General features: G+C 43.3%; 2 protein-coding genes across 2 annotated transcripts in view; one reads left to right on the top strand and one right to left on the bottom strand.

Moving 5' to 3' along the window:
- Nucleotides 1-2555: 2555 nt before the first annotated feature.
- On the bottom strand, nt 2556-8872 carry C16H17orf78 (chromosome 16 C17orf78 homolog). Its single transcript, XM_009672895.2, has 7 exons — nt 8771-8872; nt 7107-7187; nt 6052-6324; nt 5532-5645; nt 4802-4941; nt 3939-4016; nt 2556-2648 (listed from the first exon to the last, which is right to left on the bottom strand). The coding sequence occupies exons 2-7, from the start codon at nt 7132-7134 to the stop codon at nt 2577-2579; spliced, it is 705 nt and encodes a 234-aa protein (XP_009671190.1). The 5' UTR covers nt 7135-7187; nt 8771-8872; the 3' UTR covers nt 2556-2576.
- ACACA (acetyl-CoA carboxylase alpha) overlaps nt 8694-9411 on the top strand; it is a 154236-nt gene continuing 153518 nt past the window's right edge. The window contains exon 1 of the mRNA XM_068910467.1: nt 8694-8827. The gene's annotated coding sequence lies outside the window, so the exon portion shown is untranslated. The remainder of the gene's footprint in view (nt 8828-9411) is intronic.

The raw sequence follows: 9411 nt of genomic DNA, 5'->3' as shown, positions 1-9411 counted from the left end.
TACAAGCTAAAAGACAGTATTGGCACAGTAACAAATATCGTTCAACCAGGAGTAAGTTTAGGCTGGAAATTAAAAGGGGCTCCTAGCCTTATAGCAGTTTGTGGGTTTTGAGTGCGAGCGTTACTTCATCTGTACCTTCCAGCTAGGGCTTCTTCATGTGACCAGCAGCAGGGCTAAGAAGATGAGATGTGCTAGCAATTCGAATTCCCTGCTGTGGGAAAAGACAAGGCAGCGGCGGCCTTGGAGGTTGGCATTACTTGGCCCCCACGAGTCAGAGCTTGCACATGCTGGAAGAAAATTGCCTTGCCTGATCAAGGCCACATGCCAAGAAGAGTGACAAGAACGCTCCAAGTGCAGAAGAGGGACGGGACTGCCATGCATGTGACTGGAAGAGGGAGAAAAAAAGTGACTTAACTTCATTAGAAGTTTGAAGCAAGATACTGTCCCTCCAGGTTTGCAAGGCCCCCGTGTCTCATGCAAGTATATGTCAAATAAGTCTTGTAGCAGTAAAATAGTAAGGAATTAATAGTTTCTCATGTAGCAGTAATTATTTTCCTAGCAGTGATGGGGTGATTGTTAGCAACTGGCTGCAACCCCACCATCTTCTTCTGCAGGTCTTCCCCCGGCAGCTGTTTGCCCTTTGTGTCAGACTTGGCCTGGATTATGTGGCTCATGAGCTAGAACTGGGAGGAGTTACAGAGGGTAGCGCGGTGAAGGAAGATGTGAGCATGAACGAGGGAAAAACTTTAGAGAAGAGTAAGAAAGATCATAACAGGTAGACAGAAGAGAGGGTGGCCTGCGGCAGCAGCATAGGCAGTGGTGGCAGTCAGCGTCCAGGGACCAGGAGGAGAAGAATGGAGCATCTTGTTCATCTTCCCTGCCTGGGACGCTCCCCAGCAGTGATCTTTTGAAGCTGCTGCTTTTCACAAGTAACTTAGAAGCTGTAGGTGATGTGTAATGTGTCTCCATCTCCTGTCAGCTCATGAACTTGCACAAACGTCTGTGTATGTCTAAATCATTTATACAGAAAGGGATCTTTCGTCCTTCCCCTGTCTGTTTGCAGGCTAGTGCCTGTGAGGTCTTTTGTGGCTGTCCCCCATGTACACTTTGAATGTCTTTGTGAACTAGGTGCACTTGTGGGCTTGTTGAGGACATCCTGACAGAGGGCTTTGGATAGGGCTTAGCTCGCCAAGTCTTGCGTTGCGTGAAACCCTAAAGCTCAGGAATGAGTTAGCTAGTGGCATTGTTTAAAGAGCCATTTGTTTTTGCATGAGACAGTCTGGATAGCCAATCTGGCACAGTGGTAATACACATCTCGTGATAGCTCTCATGACCTCTACAGTAGCCTCATATGCTGTACTGTGTTCTTGAGGGGACGTAGTACTCCTTCTGAGCCTGGTGTAATTGTAATAGTAATGCTGATAATTAAAATGTTCTTTAGCACAAATATTAGGTAGATTCTGCGTATGTTTATGATGCCCTGGTTCTGGCAAATGTTACTGGTATTTCATGAATTTCCAATACTTGTTTGTACTTAGGCCCTGTTCTGCAATAAACTCTACCTGTCTGGAATGCCCCGCATGGGCAGTGCTCCACTCAGTGATACTGTATGTGGTGCTAATCCCCTCTTCTGAAAAGAACCACTGTCATTACTGTTCCAGTGCACCCTTTTTTTATGCTGTTGTGCAATTTTAATTTTGTGTGAATTTTTTCTGGTGCCGCCTCAGAGAACACATGACGTTGATTCAGATGAGCAGGATCTAGATCACTTGGGGGGGAAATGCTGTATTGTTCACTGGGAGCCTTGAAGGCTGCTCGTACTCGTTTATGCAGATTCTGAAGCATTTAATCCTTTGCCTGGGAACTTCAGATGAGAGCTGTTCTCCAGAGCAGACAGATGTAGCCTTTGGCAGTTGTATCTGAGAGCTGAAGACGGCATTAGAGATAAATACATTGCAAATAGATCAGACGTTCATTTTGTATCAGCACCTGAAAATGTGCACCTATTCAGATCTAGACAAGGGCTAAAGCTCAAAGATTAATATTTGTATTATCTCAAAGAGTAATATCTGCGTTATTCCTGTTGATGCTGGAGTAGGAGATCTGGTATTCTATATACTTCTTGTCTGAACTGTTTAACAGTCTGTTTAAGACGAGAGTAACATGTTGGAAATTATTTCCTTTCCCTTTTGCCCAGGCCCTAGACGCGTGTGAAAAAATCATGAGGAAAAAACTAAAAAATTGGGGAGGCAGAATTTGAAATGTCACTGGAATTTTTATTGCTTTCACCAACAGGTATTTCCTAATTCTAGGAGCTAAAATATGATTCCAGGTACTTGATGGAAGAAATCAACATATGGCTATCTTCACAGCAGTTGCCTTCTAAGTGAATTAACCTGATTGCTCCTAGCCAGGTAAACATTTCTTCCAACATAAGTCTCGTTCCAGTCTGCAATGGCTTGACTCGTGGTGGTGTAAACTGCTGTTGTTCGCTCTGCTGTGTCCAGGAGGGGGTCAGGAGAAAGCTGATGTACCTCCCCTGATGAAAAGAGTGTGCCTCTGAGGCCGGCAGCTTTTCACAGGTAGGTCTCATGAATGACAATGATTTTGAATCTTTCCTTGTAAGGCTCTTGGCCTGATGCTTCCTTCTGGCAAAGGAAGAAAAATACTCATCAGGAGTAATAAACAACCCTATTCCTAGAGTGTTATACCAGTGCTTGTGTGTTGTTGTTTCCCATATCAGTAATTTAGTGGTGCGACATCTCCTGGCTGAACTGAACTACAGAAGTTACAGTAAGCCTGATGTCTCCTGGAGGTGGCAATGAGATAAAAAACCTTTTGCCTGAAGTCTGTTCTGATGGCTTTCAGCTTGGAGGAGGCCCAGAGGTGTTACCACCTGATGGCTGTTCAATGGCCTGTGTGAAATGGCTCTTAAGGGTCTCAGTCCAATTTCCAAACCTCTCACTACAACACATTTCTCACAGTGCAGTTTCACTCCAAGAAGATCTAAGTGGATAATCTGTAATGAATAATGTATTCACATTTTATTTTTTTCTTCTCAGAAGTTTTAACAAATGAGGTGATTTTCATTTGCTATTTGAAATTATTTACCGATCATTTCTGCAAATTAAATGTTCTCAAGTGGTTTGTTCTGTATGTTTAATATTCAGAAGGCTTCTTGTGTGTTGACAGAGCTAAGCTCTCTAGTCTCGCAAGGTGATTGCTAGACCAGGGTGACAGACAAGTAAATGGATATGTTGAACTTAAGTAACTTGATCCCAATTCACTGTGAGAGGTGGGAGTAGGGTACAGCCTTGGAAGGTCACTTAATGGGGTAGGAAGCACAAGATTAAATCATTTCTTCATGAAAAGGCACCTTAATAATGCATTTCCAGGACCATGGTGATACTTAATTTTTTGAGGGGGAGGGATAGGTCTATCTTTGAACACAGTAATTGTTGCTTAAATGCACCTAAAACCAGGTTACCTCATGAAGACAGAACAAATGAACCCAAACTAGCCTCATAAGTCCTCCCCATGCTGATAGTCCCAGCTTCCCTGCTTCCCTCCTGTACCACTGGTTCCCTCCTGCCTCCGCTCAGGACCGCTGGTGCGATGGCACGTGCTGCGTATGCTGTTTGGCCAGCAGGTATGTGAGGCTTGTTGGCTGACTACCGAATGGCCAGCCAGCATGGGGACTGCTGAGCCCATACAGCTTCCCCCGGGAGAGATTTGGCTCCCTCTTCACTACCCCATCACTGATTTTCGCTCGGGAACTTGCTTGTCCTTGGGGCCCATTATCCTTTGGTCAAATTTGGTTGAAGGTGACCAGTAGGTGCCCGGGGAAGGGAGGCTGAGACTCAAACAAGACGTTGCAATGCCTTCTGTCCTATATCCTGAAGAAACTGGATTACAAATGTTTCTGTTTGGTGACGCACCCTGAGGGAGGCTGCAGGCAGGTTGGTTCTGCTGCTCTGCGCACCGACGTGTGTCTTGATCCAGCCATGGCATGAGCACTTGGGAAAGAAGCAAAAGCAGTTAGCTGTGCATGAGGGTGGTGAAGAAAACCAACTGCTGAAAACTAGTAACAGGCTATTTTTTTCTGGAAGGGCCATGATCGATACTTGTACATGTTTAGGCATCACAGTAATGTAGCTTTACACAGTGAATCACCGTAGCTCAGTCTGATATGTTTTGTTCTCCCTGTTGCATGTACACCCTCACCATCACTTTTAATAGTTTAAGTTACGGCCGAGCAAATGAGGGAGTGCATTTAGCCTGTCCTTTGAAAGTTTTGCCTATTCTCTTCCACCCCTAAACTATTCTTCCTCTGGCTTCAGGAGTGCCTACCCCAACTGGCCACAGCTGGCCTTGCACAAGAGCATAACATTGTTCTGGGGCTGCTTTTTGACAGAATTGCCTCACATTGATAGTATTAATTTTGCAACCAAAAGTCAAACATGCCTCCCATAAAACAGTGGCTGGGTTTCCAGGGAACTAGTGCATTATTCTGCTGCTAATCTCTGTTGGGAAGGAAGAGCAGTGTCCTGACATAGCAAAATGACACATGTGGTTGCGAGCTTATGGTCGTGGTGAGCATAATATGGTGCAAAACTCAGGACATGTATTTTTCATGTCGCACCTTACTGAAAACAAAGCTCCTGTCCATATCTGTGAATACTTGTTTTCCCTTCCTGAGAACTTGGTAAACCTATTTCAACTCATTGGTCCTGTTTATGAGGCTATATTCTGGGTGAGTATGTAGGATTGAGATGAGAAGCTGTCATGCTCAAAAACTTACCAAGCAGGGAAATTCACATATAACAAATATGATATAGGCTATCGCAGGCGTTACCAGGATACAAGCGATGAACACTTTAATGTAGATACTTTGTCTTTGTCTGATCAGCATGTCTTTGTCATTTGTGGATGGAATTCCCTCTAAATTGAGACACAGAAAGAAGACTATTTCAAAAGTTTTTACAGGTCTTTGACAGTTCAACGTTTTCTTCGTTTTGGTTAGGTTGGGTTAGGTAAGATGGAGCAGGGGAGAGAAACAACTTGGAGTCTCCTACAGTCTTTCAGAAGAAGCTGTAACTCTCTCTAGACTCTCAGAAACTTCTTACCTTAAAATATTTCAGATACCTTTCGGGTCCCAGTTTGTCCCCAGAAGAAGATGGTGTGTAAGTGCAGGCATAGCAAAGGCTTGTAACTTCCCGATGAAGTCAGGTGAGGTTTTTAAGGGAGGCTAGAAGCCCTAGTATGGAACCCGTGAGCTTGAACCTGGTAGCTTCTTGTGAAAGTCAGTGCTAAGATACTGTTTTCTCATTACAGCCAAGGATTTGCAAAAGATCTGGATTTACTGGATTATGCAATAAACCCAGTTATTGATAGAAGCAATAGTTATTTAAAGAAACTGTTGTTTGGGAGAACTAGGGCTAAGCTGTGCATGCAAAAGCCAAGATCTTTTTCCTTCATTGCGTATATTGCTATGCTACTTTTGTGGCTCTGCAGGGAGAATTGGTACCTACCCTCTGAAGTCTGGTTATCTTGGCGCACGTGCAGGACGGTCAGACCCTCTGCAAAAACTTTCAGCTTGGGCAGCTTTGCTGTCATAACGCAATTTGATAACCCTACCAGAAACACTGCAAATGGAAAGACGTTTTAAAATGAGATGTTTGTTTCTGTTTAAACTTAAGAACCAAAGGCAGTTGAAGGCTGGTGTTACTTGCATGCTGACACAGTTGGCAAGAAGCGTTACTGTAAAGAATTTTCTGTATGTATTAATATTGGAAACTACATTTGCAGAATACCTCCTGCCCTTCCAAAAGAAGAGCAAACAGCATGAAATTGTTCTAAAAATCTTAAACTTTCGGTAGTGTTAGTCACTATTCTGACCATTACTCTCTCCTAGTTCATCTTTTTGTTAATAGAAAGATACAAATACTTGGTTTTTAATAACCAGTAAGGTATGACCTATATGAAATTGAAGACTGTCCTCCTTCAATCTACATAAACAGGTATTTGCTAGATTGAAATTTTTCTTTTTACCTTTTCCTGTAAGAATAAATTTGGTCTGAAACTTTTTTCTGTTGTCTATTAGTAAAACACAGCTGTGGCCAGTAGCAGCTCTCCTGTCTGCACTGGTGACGACTTTCAGGCTCTGCACGGTGCATTTCTCTTCTGCCTGGTCTCTCCCATCTCCATGTTCCTTCTCTAAGTAGAGCAGATTTACATGCATGGGGCTCTGAAGACTAAAGCATGTCAGAGTGATGACTTTTTGGTTTCTGCTTAGGTTCCCTTTGGTTGCTGCTGTCCCAGGGGCTGAAAAAGGGTAAGTGAGAAATAAACATCAGAAATGGCTTCTCTTCATTTATTTGCAATTTCTCTTGCGGAAGGTTCAGGCCAGCAGGGTTAGCTGTGAGGGATGGATGTACTGCCGTAAAGGAATTTCAGAGACGGCGATGTGTTAATGTTACGTTGAGGAAAATAGCAGGTTTTCTGTTTGCTCCTCTATTTGTGATCCCATTGGTTTTCTTTTTTTTTTTTTTTTGGACTAGCTTTGTTCTTAATGTACAATAAATTCTCACACCCTGGAGGACAGTGTTAACACCATCTAACTTTATAGCAACATAACCACCTACAGGCAACTCCTGGAATAGTTGACAAAAAAAGAAAAACATCTCCGTTTGGGATTCCTGTTGCCCTTGAGGACTCGGAAGGCTGCTTGAAACTGAGGCTCTTAATCTTGGCACTTGGATGCTGAAAGCTGGAGCAAAGCAAATATCCCCAAGTGACAAGGCAAGGGCAGTTCTGTCAAGGTCAGCTTTGCGGTTCTGTGATAACTTTGCTTCCCTTGCTGCAATAGTTGGCTGAAAAATCCAGATTTTGTGCAGAATTAATGACTGCAAATGACAACAACTCATCGGAGAATACTGTAGAAATCTCCTTAGTTTTTAGCAAAATGGAGCTAAAATATCGTGTGACCAGATTTTTCACTTTTGCATCCTTTTTCATCAGGTGGCTGAGGACTGGCTGAGACACCTGGAAATGTTGACCTTACTGTTAACAGCCCCGATGGCTTTCCTCTTCCTTGGACTCCTTACCTTGCAGTAAGATTCCCAGACTTCTCATGCTGCCAGATATTTCTGAGGCATTTTCCACACGACATTCATAATCTCTGAGGTCTGAGGGGAATGGAGCGAAGGAGGAACAGCTTTTAATTACAGTTTGCAGTTAACTCAGTACTATCCTCTTTTGGTAACTAATTTTAAATGTCAGTGCTTTGTTGACAGCAAACAAAGGTGGAGAGAATTTGGGATGATGACATATGAATTAAAGACTTGGTTAACATGCATAGAGACAGTTAACGTACATAAAGATGTATTTATTACTAGCACTACATAAATTAGTCTACAAAATCCTTAGTTTTATGCCGTTAGAACTTGCAACTATGTGCACAACCCACTTACCTTTTCTGCTGAGATTGTGGTGTGCAAACAGTAAGCTAAATATTAATATGGTGACCATAATTATGTCTGATATTCATAATCATTAAGCCCTTTTTATCTTTACTGCTTCTTTTAAGCAGTGGTATAGGTGTTTAAGCATGCATTGAGCTGATTAGTAGAGCTTCCAAAATAGCTTTGTAATCATATATCCTTGTTCAAAAGGTCTCCACCTTTAATATTGTAGGCTTAAGGAGAATTTGAAGTTAGATCCTTAATTCACTGCAGATTGCAGTAATTTCTAGTTTTGATCCAGTCAGGAGAAATGCCAGATTTAGTAAATAATGGATCTGAAAAAAAAACTTAGCTATCAGTCAAATTTCCTTTCATGAGGCGTGTCACAAGTCGAGCCTGCTGCTGCACCCGCAGCTGAACATTTGGAAGGGCAAAACCAGTAAATGGGGAGTCGTCTGCCACCGTGAGGTGTGCGAGGTGCTGCCGCGGGTGCCCCAGGCACCGCGCTCATCCCCGTGGTGTTGCTGGTTGCCGAGTGGCCAAGCTCCTTCTAGAACAGGGCTCGCCCCGCCGGAAGGGCCAGCCGGGCCTGGGAGGCCAAGCAGCAGATAATCCCTCGCTGGCATTTCCCTCTCTCGGAGGCCTTTGGGCAAGGTCAGTCCTTCCTCTGACCCGGGGCAGGGCAAGTGGCCCCGAAGCATGATGCCGAGCAGGCTGGTCATGAGCCATTTGGGGCTTTGTAGAGTAATGCAAAAACTGCAAACTGACTAGAAAACGAAGGTAGCCAGTGTGGGTGAGGAGGTGCTAGTGCATCTGGCTCCCAGAGGCTGACGCGGCCGTGTTGGCATGAGGGATCCGGGAAGGGGGGGGGGTCAGGGTCTCGCTGCGAACGCAGGACCTCGGCCCTCTGCCCCCGCACGCTCAGCGGTTGCGCTCAAGCACAACGGCCAGAAATAAGGGGGGGAAATTCTCACGCTGCTGGTTGCAGCTTTAATCAAAAAGTCGTGGGGAGCTTAGGCAGCTCGGTGGGTATTTTTGGAGAATCGGTATTTTCTCTTATTAGCCACAAGGTGGCGATGGATATCACTTTTTCCTCCAAAGACTTGCTTTTAAAAGTAGACTAACCCTAGACTTACGGCACTGATCACGAAGGAAGGATAGGGTATTTTTGTTGAATCTAAAATTATCACTGACATTTCAAATGACTGATATTCTAGAGACTCAAGAAAACTTTTCTATAAGCATTGATAATGCCAGAAGATGTGCAAGTCTGAAAACAGAGAGCAAATGCAGGGACAATGGCTTACGTGTCAGAGGGTCAGCGTTTGTTGTACGTGCCTATTTCATCCAGGTGTTCGCAGTGGGTAAGGATGGATTTTAATATAAATATTTCATATTTACAACCTATCAGGTGACATAAAAAACAGATTTGCGTTGCACTTCTCTTCCGCAGCTGAGGAGGTAGTGTTTTCTTGATTTCAGTGTATTCAGCTGCTTTAGTTCAATGGCTGTTTCACTGAAAATTGAAACACCTATAGTAGAAGTGGAGAAAAAAAAACAATATGGAAAAGGTGTGAAAAGATAAAATAGTTCAAAAAATCTTGAATGGCGTGGTAAGAGGTACATTTGATCTGCTCCCTGCTCAGGAGTACCTCCTGATAAATTGGTCCTTACATTTAGGATTATCTTAAGTATTTTTTGAAATTCTGCACTTGTTCATAATTGACTTCCAGTTACCCTAAACTGCAACTTGACACAAATCATAAAGAATGAATGTAGTAAATGAGCATGGTATTCAGCTTTGTCTATTGTGAAAAATAAGAACATGAATCTTCGTGAGAAATGTAAAAACCTAAACAAACCCCCCCCCACACACACACATTAGATGTACCAAATGCAGTATAAAGAGAATATGTAGCTGCAAATCAACATATTTTAATGATTATCT

The sequence above is a fragment of the Struthio camelus genome, chromosome 16 (genome assembly GCF_040807025.1).
Source record: "Struthio camelus isolate bStrCam1 chromosome 16, bStrCam1.hap1, whole genome shotgun sequence".
In the NCBI taxonomy this organism is placed as follows: domain Eukaryota; kingdom Metazoa; phylum Chordata; class Aves; order Struthioniformes; family Struthionidae; genus Struthio; species Struthio camelus.
Note: the sequence above shows the minus strand (reverse complement) of the source record. Positions and strands in the feature narration are given on the sequence as shown.

Coding starts and splice junctions, on each gene's coding strand:
- C16H17orf78 (XM_009672895.2), bottom strand. CDS start 7,134: ATGAGAAGTCTGGGAATCTTACTGCAAG. Junction 5,646..6,051: donor ATTTATTCTTACAGGAAAAG/GTAAAAAGAAAA, acceptor TTCCATTTGCAG/TGTTTCTGGTAGGGTTATCA. Junction 4,017..4,801: donor TATGTGAATTTCCCTGCTTG/GTAAGTTTTTGA, acceptor TTCTTTCCCAAG/TGCTCATGCCATGGCTGGAT.